This window comes from Tetrahymena thermophila (genome assembly GCF_000189635.1).
Source record: "Tetrahymena thermophila SB210 genomic scaffold scf_8254815, whole genome shotgun sequence".
In the NCBI taxonomy this organism is placed as follows: domain Eukaryota; phylum Ciliophora; class Oligohymenophorea; order Hymenostomatida; family Tetrahymenidae; genus Tetrahymena; species Tetrahymena thermophila.
Genome location: NW_002476571.1, coordinates 783,186 through 796,844, shown reverse-complemented (window position 1 = coordinate 796,844; position 13,659 = coordinate 783,186). Strand labels below are relative to the sequence as shown.

At 20.0% G+C, this 13,659-nt stretch overlaps 4 protein-coding genes across 4 annotated transcripts in view; 1 reads left to right on the top strand and 3 right to left on the bottom strand. All coding sequences in view use genetic code 6, as the record gives it.

Moving 5' to 3' along the window:
* Nucleotides 1–1,329: 1,329 nt before the first annotated feature.
* TTHERM_00213560 (Serine/Threonine kinase domain protein) lies at nucleotides 1,330–3,211 on the top strand (the record flags this gene model as incomplete). Its single annotated transcript, XM_001007151.3, has 4 exons — nucleotides 1,330–1,736; nucleotides 1,789–1,968; nucleotides 2,021–2,516; nucleotides 2,606–3,211. The coding sequence occupies 4 exons, from the start codon at nucleotides 1,330–1,332 to the stop codon at nucleotides 3,209–3,211; spliced, it is 1,689 nt and encodes a 562-aa protein (XP_001007151.1).
* A 1,291-nt stretch (nucleotides 3,212–4,502) lies between these two features.
* TTHERM_000212549 (hypothetical protein) lies at nucleotides 4,503–8,161 on the bottom strand (the record flags this gene model as incomplete). Its single annotated transcript, XM_012795384.1, has 11 exons — nucleotides 4,503–4,623; nucleotides 4,879–4,968; nucleotides 5,226–5,315; nucleotides 5,766–5,855; nucleotides 6,078–6,167; nucleotides 6,412–6,501; nucleotides 6,752–6,844; nucleotides 7,081–7,170; nucleotides 7,424–7,513; nucleotides 8,016–8,065; nucleotides 8,123–8,161. The coding sequence occupies 11 exons, from the start codon at nucleotides 8,159–8,161 to the stop codon at nucleotides 4,503–4,505; spliced, it is 933 nt and encodes a 310-aa protein (XP_012650838.1).
* A 1,206-nt stretch (nucleotides 8,162–9,367) lies between these two features.
* On the bottom strand, nucleotides 9,368–11,532 carry TTHERM_000212544 (hypothetical protein; the record flags this gene model as incomplete). The annotated part of the gene is made up of 8 exons (XM_012795383.1): nucleotides 9,368–9,488; nucleotides 9,744–9,833; nucleotides 9,970–10,059; nucleotides 10,126–10,215; nucleotides 10,439–10,528; nucleotides 10,787–10,876; nucleotides 11,118–11,207; nucleotides 11,462–11,532. 8 exons carry the CDS (start codon nucleotides 11,530–11,532, stop codon nucleotides 9,368–9,370), a joined length of 732 nt encoding a protein of 243 aa, XP_012650837.1.
* Nucleotides 11,533–13,007: 1,475 nt separating this feature from the next.
* TTHERM_00212540 (hypothetical protein) overlaps nucleotides 13,008–13,659 on the bottom strand; it is a gene marked incomplete at both ends in the record, with an annotated part of 1,920 nt that continues 1,268 nt past the window's right edge. The window contains one exon of the mRNA XM_001007148.3: nucleotides 13,008–13,659. This exon is cut by the window's right edge and continues 1,268 nt beyond it. Coding sequence (XP_001007148.3) covers nucleotides 13,008–13,659 — 652 coding nt within the window.

Here is a 13,659-nt window from a genome sequence, read left to right as displayed (position 1 = left end):
ATGTACTATATAATTTATTCTAAAACATTTATTAAAAATAAATAAATAAATATCTATCTATTTTTATTCATTTCTTATTCACTATTCAATTTTATTCAATTTATATCTATATTTATATTTTAAACTAATTTGTTGTGAAATTTTATTTCTTTCTTTTCCAAACCAATACACTGACTGACTGTCATATAAATATTATTTATTTTCTATAATAAAGCTTTATTTATATATTTTTCAGTAAAAGTATAAAATTTAATAAATAAAAACAATCATAAATACATCAAAAAAATATAAAATAGATTTTTAGAAAAATTCAAGCAAATCAAAGCAAAAAAACTAAAAAAATTTCAAATGCTTTTTTGGAATCAGAGTGATTTCAAGCTCGTTAAGATTCTATGGATAGAAAGCTTTAATCTGTTATTACGGGGAGCTATTTAGTTTTAATTGTTAATATTGTGTTAACTTATTTAAAGAAATACCACACAAATTGATTTGATTTGATTAATTTACTTTACATTATTAAATTTTATAATGTGAAGTTAAAAGAATTTATAAATATATATTTAAAGTCTACTTAATCAATAATGTGTTTAGAAAATCAAAGCAACTTTATTGAATTTATCATAGTGTCTTCTTGGTAATAGAATATGAAATAATTTATTATTTTTAAGATTTTAAAAAGAATATCAATTTTCATTTTATTTTTTAGTAGTATTTCGAAATATTTTTTTTGGTGAGTAAGGGAGAAAAATAATTTATATAATTAATAAAAATTATAATAATAATAATAACTAATTGAGTATAACTATTGTTTTATTTTTTATCTGTAAATATAATTTAGTAAAGTTATTTTGGAAACAGTGATTGATGAATAAATCAGTAGTTTTTTAAAATAAACATAATCGAACAAAAAATTAATTGTATGTATTTTTTTTCTCTTATTTTGATTCATTCATTTATATGTTTATCCAGCTAGTTAACACGATAAATTTTTATAATCTATTTTTGTTTGATATTGGTTTGATTTTATATTTAGATTTTAGAAAAATCTTTGTAGAAAACAGATTTTAAATTGTTATAAGATTGTTTTTTTAGGATTTTATTGACTGATATATAGATAGAAAGATGTCTTATTTCATCAATAAAGAATTTATTTATTTATTTATAAATTAATTTGTGATCAGAAAGGTATATTATAAAAATCAATAGAAACAAGTTTTAAAATAAATTTTTATAAAAAGAAATTAATTAATTAAATTTAGAGTATTTGATTAAAAAGTCTAACAAAAATTAAGATCTTTAAGGAATAATATAAATAGATTTTATAAAAAGATGAACGGAAATCTTTGTTTTGATGACAAATTCTTGATAGATAAGGAAGTCCTAGGTAAAGGAGCTTTTGCAACTGTTGTAAAGGGATTAGATTTGAAAAATAATCAGCACATTGCTTGCAAGATTGTCTCGAAATAGAAGTTAAAAGAAAACCCTACTTTAGATAATCTTTTTGCACAAGAAATACAATTACAAAGATAGCTTAAGTCGCCTTATATTATTTAGCTTTATAAAGTATATAGCGTTGATAATTATTACATGCTTATGATGGAGTATTGTGAAGGTGGTGATCTTGAGAAGTATTTGTAGAAAAATGGACCAATACCAGAATAAAAAGCTATAGGTTTTCTGATGTAAGTTCTTGCTGGATTAAGAGAGATTCACTCTCACTCAATTATTCACAGAGAGTAAAATTAAATAATTTCGCTTTTACAAATTTCATTAATACCTCTAAAATAGTTTGAAGCCTTAAAATATTTTCATCAAAGGAAATCAGCTAAAAATTGGAGATTTTGGATGTGCTAGAACAGCCTTTATTGATTCATTGAATGTGGGTAAAACCACTGTTGGATCATCTTATTTCAAAGCACCAGAAATTATTGAGGGTCTAGAATATGGTTTTGAAGTAGATATTTTCAGGTAAATTTTATATTATTTTTAATTTTTATTTAGAATATTTGAATAAAAACAGTTTAGGTGTCCTACTTTATAAAATGCTATTCAACAGCTATCCATTTGAAGGACAGTCTGTTTAAGAAATTTACAAGAAGATGCAAAGTGTTAGCATTGACTTTAAGAAAAATGGAGTAGTTATTTCCAATTAAATGATAGATTTTTTGTAGCGTCTACTTAAATTTGATAGAAATGATAGAATCACTTGGTTATAAGTATACTAACATCCTGTTATTTCTAAAAATTTAAAGAACGACAGTATTTCAGCAGAAAATATCTTTGCACCATAGTTCATTGATGTTCAGCTCTACTAAGATCCAAAGTTTACTAACAAAAAATTTTCTTCTATCAAAGTCTAATCCAATTTATCTACTTCAGGAATAGCAGAAGAAAACAAGTAAAAAAGTAATGTTTAGTAATAAGATGAAGAGAAAAAAAGAATGCTTGCAGAATTAAAGGAAGCTAAAGAAAAAGAAATATAGTTTGCTGTAAAATAGTACCTATTAAAAAGAAATGTAAAAAAATATATAATTTATTTAAGTTTTCTTTTAATTTATTACAATATCTTGCAAATAATGCTAATTTTTTTCTATTTATCTAAAAGATTTATGGACAAATGTGGGAGCTTGCTAAATCTTTCAAAAAATTTAATATCCCATAAATTGATTCTAAAATTCCTGCATTATTTATCTTAAAAAAAATGAAAAGTTTGAATTCACAATTGCAGAACGAGCTCAATTAAAGAATTAATATTTTTAACTTGAAGTATTTTAACGACTTTCTAGACTCTGAGCCTTATGAAAAACTGCAAAAATAAATAAATGATGACTCAGTTGAAATCGATAAATTATTACACCCTACTTAATAGGAAGCTATAGAAAGTATTTAAAAACTTAACATCACTGATCAAGATCTTATTTAAGAAATTAAAACATTACAACTCACTCCTTGCTTTAAAAAGTTTTATATCGAATCACTCATAGCTTACGCTAACGGGCTTAACTAGATACTATAAAAATTGAATGACACTGCTTAATAAAAGGGATTTTTCTACCAAATTATACTTGTGTATGAAGCATGCAGTATAGATAAATTGATTATTGATAATATTGAATATGACTTTGAAAAGCATAAATTAGAAATCATTCACACAAATCCAGAAAAATACTAAAGCATTATTGAGCAAAAGCAAACAGAAGCACTTAATTGATTGATACAAATTAAATCTAAAGGACAACAAAAATTAATTAATTTATTATAATAATTATATTGAAATCAACTTTAATATATTTACTTAATACTTACTAATCTTTGTTTAAATGTTGATATAAAGATAAATTAGTTTACTTATTTATTTATTTATTAATAAATTTAATTTCAATCCTTATTTTTTATCTCATTCATTCATTTAATAAAAATTTTCAAAATTTATTTTTTAAAGTCTACAAAATAAAGTTCTCGATTTATGTTCATTTTTATTAGCCTAGCGTTTAAAAAAGAATGTAAAAAAATAAATAGAGTTAGAAATTAATTAATTTCTGGAAATACTCTAAATCTTTATATGTTAAACACATTAATTAATTTATTATAATAATTACATTGAAATCAACTTTAATATATTTACTTAATACTTACTAATCTTTGTTTAAATGTTGATATAAAGATAAATTAGTTTACTTATTTATTTATTTATTTATTAATAAATTTCATTTCAATCCTTATTTTTTATCTCATTCATTCATTTAATAAAAATTTTCAAAATTTATTTTTTAAAGTCTACAAAATAAAGTTCTCGATTTATGTTCATTTTTATTAGCCTAGCGTTTAAAAAAGAATGTAAAAAAATAGAGTTAGAAATTAATTAATTTCTGGAAATACTCTAAATCTTTATATGTTAAACACTCTGTTTCCAATCTATTTGTATAGCTTTGATGCCTCTAATGAAAAAATGTTAGATAAAAGTGTTAATATACGAAATTATATTGACCTAAAAAAATTGAAAACGGTATAAATTTTTAATGCTTATTTCTTTTATCGATTTTACGTTTTATTTTTATCAAAATTTTAGGTTTTTTATTAAAGAGGAAAATCGGTATATATGTAAAATAATCATAAATTAGATATAAATTTTTCTAAATGGTTTTCATTAATAATTATCAAATAAATAAAAATATATATAAACATATTAAAAAATTAATTTTAAGTTGTATTCTGAGTGCATTTATATGTGCGAGTATTTCTATTCTATTCTATTCTGCACCAATTTAATTGTTACTTTTTAAATATTGAAGAAAATATATATCATTAAATAGTTAATTAGAAGGAAAAAATGAAGAAAAAATAAGAAATAATAATATGAATTAATAAAAAAAGCAAAAGTTGAAAATAAAATGATGAGTTTTTAAATTAACAAAGAAAGGACAAAAAAAATACAACACACAATAAAAAGAAAAAGAAAAAAGAGCTTTATTGTTTTTAATTAGTTTTTATAATTCAAAATATCACAATCCAAAACAAATAAACTGTTTTTACTAAAGATGAAGTGTCAAATTTGAGAGATTAATGCATTTTGCTAAACCAGAACCTAAGCCTGATGCACCAATTGCACCAATTTAATTAAAACTTTTAAAATATTGAAGAAAATATATATCATTAAATAGTTAATTAGAAGGAAAAAATGAAGAAAAATAAGAAATAATAATATGAATTAATAATAAAAGCTAAGTTGAAAATAAATTGATGAGTTTTTAAATTAACAAAAAAAGGACAAAAAAAATGCAAACACAATAAAAAGAAAAAGAAAAAAGAGCTTTATTGTTTTTAATTAGTTTTTATAATTCAAAATATCACAATCCAAAACAAATAAACTGTTTTTACCCAAGATCAAGTGTCAAATTTGAGAGATTAATGCATTTTGCTAAACCAGAACCTAAGCCTGATGCACCTTAATTACCAATTTTATTGTCACTTTTTAAATATTAAAGAAAAAGTATATCATTAAATAGTTAATTAGAAGGAAAAAATGAAGAAAAAATAAGAAATAATAATATGAATTAATAAAAAATGCAAAAGTTGAAAATAAAATGATGAGTTTTTAAATTAACAAAGAAAGGACAAAAAAAATGCAAACACAATAAAAAGAAAAAGAAAAAAGAGCTTTATTGTTTTTAATTAGTTTTTATAATTCAAAATATCACAATCCAAAACAAATAAACTGTTTTTACCCAAGATCAAGTGTCAAATTTGAGAGATTAATGCATTTTGCTAAACCAGAACCTAAGCCTGATGCACCTTCATCATCAATTTAATTAAAACTTTTAAAATATTGAAGAAAATATATATCATTAAATAGTTAATTAGAAGGAAAAAATGAAGAAAAATAAGAAATAATAATATGAATTAATAAAAAAAGCAAAAGTTGAAAATAAAATTATGAGTTTTTAAATTAACAAATAAAGGACAAAAAAAATACAACACACAATAAAAAGAAAAAGAAAAAAGAGCTTTATTGTTTTTAATTAAATACAAATCTTATCATTATTCGTGTATGTAGCCTTGAAAAAGGTAGTACCCTAGGGTACTATATATATAATTAATAGTAAAAGCAAAAGTTGAAAATAAAATAATGAGCTAAATTAACAAAGAAAGAACGAAAAAATGAAAGCAAACACAATAAAAAGAAAAAGAAAAAATAGCATTTATTGCTTTAAATTAGTTTTTATTATTAAAAATATCACAATCTAAAGCAAATAAACTGTTTTTACTAAAGGTTAAGTGTCAAATTTGATAGATTAATGCAATTTGCTAAACTAGAACCTAAGCCTAATGCACCCATTGCACCAATTTAATTACCACTTTTTAAATATTGAAGAAAAAATATTAATTAAATAGTTAATTAGAGTGGAAAAATGAAGAAAAAATATAAAATAATAAGATTAATTATTAATAAAAGCAAAAGATTGAAACTAAAATTATGAGCTGCACAATAAAAAGAAAAAGAAAAATGAGCTTTACTGTCTTAAATTAGTTTTTATAATTAAAAATATCACAATCTAAAGCAAATAAATTGTTTTTACTCAAGCCAAAGTGTCAAATTTGAGAGATGAATGCAATTAGCTAAAGCAGAAACTAAGCCTGATGCACCTTTTACACCAATATTATTCTTACTTTTTAAATATTGAAGAAAAAATAAGTAAATAGTTAAATAGTTAATAAGAAGAAAAAATATGAAATAATAAGATTAATTAATAATAAAAGAAATATTTAAAATTAAATTGAATCATTAAATTAATAAAGAAAGAAAAAAAATCAAGCAAGTACAAATAAAAGAAATAGAAAAAAAGATTTGTTGTTTTATATTAGTTTTATAATTAAAAATATCATAATTTAAAACAAATAAACTGTTTTTACCCAAGATTAATTGTCAAATTAGAGAGATTAATGCAATTTGCTAAAGCAGAGCCTAAGCTTAATGCACCCATTTCACTAATTTAATTTTCACTTTTTAAATATTGAAGAAAAAATATAAAATTAAATAGTTAAGGAAAAAATGAAGAAATAATATGAAATAATAAGATAAATTTATTAATAATAAAAGCAAGAGTTGAATATAAATTAATTGATGAGATAATTAACATATAATAAAAAAAAGGCAAGCTAATAAAAAGAAATAGATAAAAGAGTCTTGTTGTTTTAAATTAGTTTTTATAATTAAAAATATCACAATCTAAAGCAAATAAATTGTTTTTACCCAAGATTAAGTGTCAAATTAGAGAGATTAATGCAATTTGCTAAACCAGAACCTAAACCTGATGCACCTTCATCACCAATATAAATGTCACTTCTTAAATATTGAAGAAGAAAAAATATGTAATTAATAGTAAATTAGAAAGAAAAATATGAAATAATAAGATTAATTAATAATAATTTGAAAATAAAATGATAAATTTTATTAACAAAAAAAGAACATAAAAAAGCAAGCACAATAAAAAGAAATAGAAAAAAGAGCTTTATTGCTTTAAATAAATATTTATAAGTAAAAATAAATATCACAATCCAAAATAAATAATCTGTTTTTACTAAAGGTTAAGCATAAAATTTGAGAGATTAATGCAGTTTGCTAGAGCAGAACCTAAGCATGATGCACCCATTGCACCAATTTAACTAAAACTTTTTTAAATATTGAAGAAAAAATAAATAATTAAATTGGTAATTAGAAAGAAAAAATGAAGAAAAAATATGAAATAATAAGATTAATTAATAATAAAGCAAAAATTGAAAATAAAATGATGAGTTAAATTAACAAATAAAGAAGAGAAAAAAGCAATTACAATAAAAACAAAAAGAAAAAAGAGCTTTTTTGTTTTATATTCATTTTTTTTGTTAAAAATATCACAATCCAAAACAAATAAACTGTTTTTACTCAAGATCAAGTGTCAAATTCGTGAGATTAATGCAATTTGATAAAGCAGAACCTAACCCTGACGCACCTTCATCATCAATATAAAGTCCACTTTTTAAATATTGAAGAAAAAACATTTAATTAAATAGTTAAATAGAAGGAAAAAATGAAGAAAAAATATGAAATAATTATATTAATTGCAAAAATTTGAAAATAGAATATTGAGTTAAATTAACTGAAAAAAACAGTAAGCAAAAGAAAAAGATTAGAAAATAAATAAATAAATAAAATAAATTAAAAGAGCTTTAATGTTTTTAATTAATTTTTCTAATTAAAAATATTACAATCCAAAATAAATAAACTGTTTTTATCAAGTGTAAATATTAATATCAAAAAATGAAGAAAAAAAATATAATAATAAAAAATGAATATTAAATAATTAAAAATTGAAATTAAGATAATGTTAAAATAGCTAAAAAAAATTTTTTTTAATAAAAATCAATGGAAAAAATGATGAGAATTTCTATTACAAATTATTTTTTAAATAAATTGAAAGTTAAAAAAACAAAAAATATTAAAAATAATAAAAATAATATTTATAAATTAAATATACGTCAGATTAATATGAAGAACTTAATGAGATAAAAGTGAAGAGTTTAAAAACTTTTTTTATTTAAAAATATATATTTAAAGTATATTAATAAAAAAATAAATAATTACTTCTTCTAATTCTTCATAATATTTAATCTATTATATCATTTATTTTTTTTTTCTTCAAAAATATTGAATAGTAATTTATGAAATTAAATTAATTATAAATGAATATAAAAAACAAATAAAAAAAATTAATTAATTACCAAATATTAATTTATAAATTTGCTTTTATGAAGAGATAATAAATTTAACATTCATTATTTTATCTTAATATTTTTATTTAAAATATAAACTTAAATATAGGGTAGGAATTAGAGATGGTCAATTAGACATATTTGAAAAAATAATAGTAATTAATGTTCTTAAATTTTATAAAAATACTTTTTATAAGTAGATTTTTCTCAGTAATTAATTATAGGAATATTTATAATATCTCTAATTCTTCTCTAATCCCATTAGTTTTTTTGCAAACACATGCACATATTATTTAGGTATATATATATTGCATCCACTAAATAAGTGCATTTTTAATTACTTAAATAACTTTTTAATAAATAGAGTAAAATACTTGACTCACTAGAGTTTTTAAAATTTAGAGAATGAAGGTAGGTAATCTTTAATATTTATTTAACGCTGAAAAGTAAAATAGAGGAATATTTGCAAATAAAAATAAAATTTATCTATATATGTATCTATATTTTTGGTTAAAAAATCTTTTTAAAAATATTATATAACAAAATATTTAATATTTATTGATCCTTTTTTTGCCACTTATTTATCATCAGAATTATGTATTAATGACAACTAATCTTTTTGATTTAAGACACTAATTTATTAACTTGATTTTTTATGATTCATTAATTTAGTTAAAACTTTTATAATAAAAAATATTAGTAGAATAATAAATAGATAATAAAAAAAATCAAATAAAAGCTAACAAATAAATTCGTAGTGCTTTTTTGTTTTATATTCATTTTTATTTTTAAAAATATGTTAATTCAAAACAAATAAACTGGCTTTACTCAAAGAAAAGTGTTAAATTTGAGAGATTAATGTAATCTGCTAAAGCAGAACCTAAGCCTGATGCACCTTCATCACCAAATTAATTCATGCTTTTTAAATATTGAAGAAAAAATATCATTAAAAAGTTAATTATAAGGAAAAGATAATAAATTTAATTAATAATAAAAGCAAAAGTTGAATTAAAACGATGAGTTAAGTTAAAAAAGAAAGAATAAAAAAAAGCAATCACAATAAAAAAAAAGAAAAAAGAGCTTTATTGTTTTAAATTATTTTTTATAATTATAAATATCACAATCTAAAACAAATTAACTGTTTTTACGAAAGATAAAGCTTCAAATTTGAGAGGTTAGTGCAATTTGCTAAAGCAGAACCTAAACATGACATACCTTCATCACCAATTTAATTATATCTTTTTAATTATTGAAGAAAAAATAAATAATTAAATAGTTAATTAGAAGGAAAAAATGAAGAAAAAATATGAAACAATAGGATTAATTAATAATAGGAGCAAAAATTAAATTTAAATTAATAATTTAAACTAATAAAAAAGAAGAAAAAAAAGCAAGCACAATAAAAAGAAAAAGAAAAGATTTTTTTATTATTTTAAATTAGTTTTAATAATTAAAAATAATATCACAATCCAAAACAAATAAACTGTTTTTACTAAAGATCAAGTTTCAAATTTGATAGATTAATGCAATTTGCTAAAGCTGAACCTAAGCCTGATGTACCTACATCACCAATTGAATTGCTACTTTTAAATATATGAAAAAATAAATAATTAAATTGTTAATTAGAAGGAAAAAATGAAGAAAAAATTTGAAACAATGTTTTAATTTAGTTTTTATTATTAAAAATATCACAATCTAAAACAAATAAACTATTTTTACCGAAGATTAAGTTTCAAATTTGAGAGATTAATGCAATTTGCTAAAGCAGAACCTAAGTTTGATACACCCATTGCACCAATTTAATTGTACCTTTTTAAATTTGAAGAAGAAAATATAATTAAAAATATCACAATCTAACAAATAAACTGCTTTTACTAAATGTAAAGTTTCAAATTTGAGAGATTAATGTAGTTTTTTAAAGCAGGAACTAAGTCTAATGCACCTTCATCACCAATTTAATTGTACCTTTTAAAATATTGAAGAAAAAATAAATAATTAAATAGTTAATTATAAGGAAAAAATGAAGAAAAAATATGAAAAAATAAGATTAATCAATAATAAGAGTAAAAATTAAAATTAAATTAATGAGTTAAATTAATAAACAATGAGGAAAAGAATAGCTTTATTGTTATAAATTAGTTTTTTATAATTAAAAATATCACAATCAAAACAAATTAACTTTTTTTACTCAAGTTTGAGTTTCAAATTTGAGAGATTAATGCAATTTGCTAAAGCAGAAACTAAGCCTGATGTACCTACATCACCAATATAATTGCTACTTTTTAAATATTTAAAAAATAAATAAATAAATAATTATTTAATTGAAGGAAAAAATGAAGAAAAAATATGAAATAATAAGATTAATTAATAATATAATAAAAAAAAAATTGAAAATAAAATGATGAGTTAAATAAATTGTTAAACAAGAAGAAAAAAATCAGTTATATAAAAAGAAAAAGAAAAAAGAGCTTTGTTGTTTGAAATTAGTTTTTATAATTAAAAATATCTCAAACTAAAACAAATAAACTGTTTTTACGAAAGATCAAGTGTCAAATTTGAGAGATTAATGCAATATGCTAAACCAGAGCCTAAGCCTAATGTACCTTCATTACCAATTTAATTGTTACTTTTTAAATATTGAAGATAAAATAAAGAATTAAATAGTTAATTAGAAGGAAAAAATGAAGAATAAATATTATTAATTAGTAAAAGCAATAAAGATTGAACATAAAATGATGAGTTAAATTATCAAAGAAAGAAGAAGAAAAGTTAGCACAATAAAAAGAAAAAGAAAAAATAGCTTTGCTATTTTAAATTGGTTTTTATAATTAAAAATATCACAATCTAAACAAATAAACTGTTTTTACGAAAGATCAAGTATCAAATTTGTGAGATTAATGCAATTTGCTAAAGCAGAACCTAAGCCTAATACACCTACATCACCAATTTAATTGTTACTTTTTAAATATTGAAGAAAAAATAATTAATTTAATAGTTAATTAATTAAAAGGAAAAAATGAAGAAATAATAAGATTAATTAATAATAATAGCAAAAGTTGAAAATAAAATATATATATAATGAGTTAAACTATCAAAGAAAGAACAAAAAAAAGCAATCAAAATAAAATAAAAAAAAGAGCTTTTTTGTTTTAAATTAATTTTTTTAATTAAAAATAAATATTACAATCCAAAACAAATAAGTATTTTTTACATAAGGCTAAGTGTTAAATTTGAGAGATTAATACAGTTTGCTAAAGCAGAACCTAAGCCTTTTGCACCCATTTCACCAATATAAAAACTACTTTTTAAATATTTAAGAAAAAAAAATTATTTATAGTTAATTAGATGGAAAAATTGAAGAAAAAATATGAAATAATAAAATTAATAATAATAAAAGCAAAAGTTGAAAATAAAATGATGAGTTAAATTAACAAAAAATCGAAAAAAAAGAAAAAGAACATAAATGAAATAAATTAAAAGAGCTTTAATATTTTAAATTAATTTTTATTATTATAATTTTACAATCCAAAACAAATAAAATTAGTGATAATGCTAATAGCAAAAATAAAAAAAATAAATAATAATAAAAAATGAATATCAAATAATTAATAATTGAAATTAAAATTAAGTTAAAATCATTAAAAATTTTTTGTTTTAATAAAAATGAATGAATAATTATGATAATTTTTTATTTGCAAAATTATTTTTTTTAAATAAATTAAAAGCTAAAAATACAAAAATAGTAATAATAATAGAAATAATATTTATAAATAGAATTTACTTCAGATCAATATGGAGAACCTAATGAGATAAAAGTGAAGAGTTTAAAAACTTTTTTTATTAACATATATAAATTTAAAGGATATTAATAAAAAAATAAAAAATTACTTCTTCTAATATCTTGTAATATTTAATCTATTGTATCATTTATTTTTTTTCAAAAATATTGAAGAGTAATTTATGGAATTTAATTAATAATTTATGATAAAATATTAATTTATAAATTTGCTTTTACGAAGAATACATTCATTATTTAATCTTAATATTTGTATTTAAAATATATACTTAAAAATATAGTAGGAATTAAAAATGGTCAATTAGCTAAATTTGAAAAAATTCTAGTCATTAATGTCCTTAAATTTTATAAAAATAATTTTTATAAGTAGATTTTTCTGTTTTAGCTAGTAATTAATTATTATAATATTTTATCAACAAAATAAATGCATTTATACTTACTTAAATAACTTTTTAGTAAATTGAGTAAAATAAATATATATTTTACTGACTAGAGTTTTTAAAATTTAGAGAATGAGGGTAGGTAATCTTTAAATATAATAATATTCCGAACATTATTTTTAATTTTATAATGGCCAGCTTCACACTCAATCTAAAAAATTTTATTTATGCCCAGTCAAGATTTTTTCTCATTTTATATTATTTAATTTTATTCAATTACTTTTTTGAATTTTCTTATTTCTACTTAGATTAGCTAAGCTAAACTTTGAATTAATTAAAAATAAATATATGTAATTAAATGCCATTCACTCATTTATTTATTTACTTATTTCCAAACTGCGAAATATAATGGCATTTTGGTATTATATGAAGTAAAATTGTCTCATAAGAATTTAAGACGATTAATTGATAAAATTTAAATTATTTAAAAAAACAAAACAAAATGAAAGAGTGAAATTTGTAAATTAAAAAAAAGAAATTAAAAATATTCAAAATAGTAATAATTTACTAAAATATACATTTCATATACTTAAAACAATTATTAGTAAAGTTAACCATAAACTTTTTATTATTTTTGAACTACTGGAGTTGCTATGAATATTTGCATCTAAATTTTGAGAACCATTATTACCATTTGTTGAAGTTACTTTTTGGCTAACCCAATTAGAATCATTCTAACTAACACAAATATTATTATAGTTATTTAATGGAACAGTGGCTTTCACATTAGTAAACTTATCAAATCCATAAATAGGATCAGTTGTAACAATTAGATTTGGATAACTTGGTGTAGATAAAGCAGGAGTTAAGTAAATATTTAAATTATTATTACTATCCACATAAGTGTAAGCAATACTTCCATTTTCAAGAACTCTCCAATCATCTGACGCACTAATTTAGTAATTCTATAATTGTGTTGGTTGCACCAAAATAGAACCATCAACTCCGCTGAGTAAAGCTATATAAGCCTAATCTGCAGTAGGTCTTATATCTTAACGATTAAAGTTTTAAACCTTAGATGATGGGATCATGGTGTAAGCTAGTAAAATGTTTTTACCATATGGAACTGTTTTGATATTGTTTATTCTAGCAGCATCATCTCCACTAATCAATGTGGTTGTAGAAATGTAATTTAGTTATGAATCAAATTTGATAACAGCAAGCTCATTGATA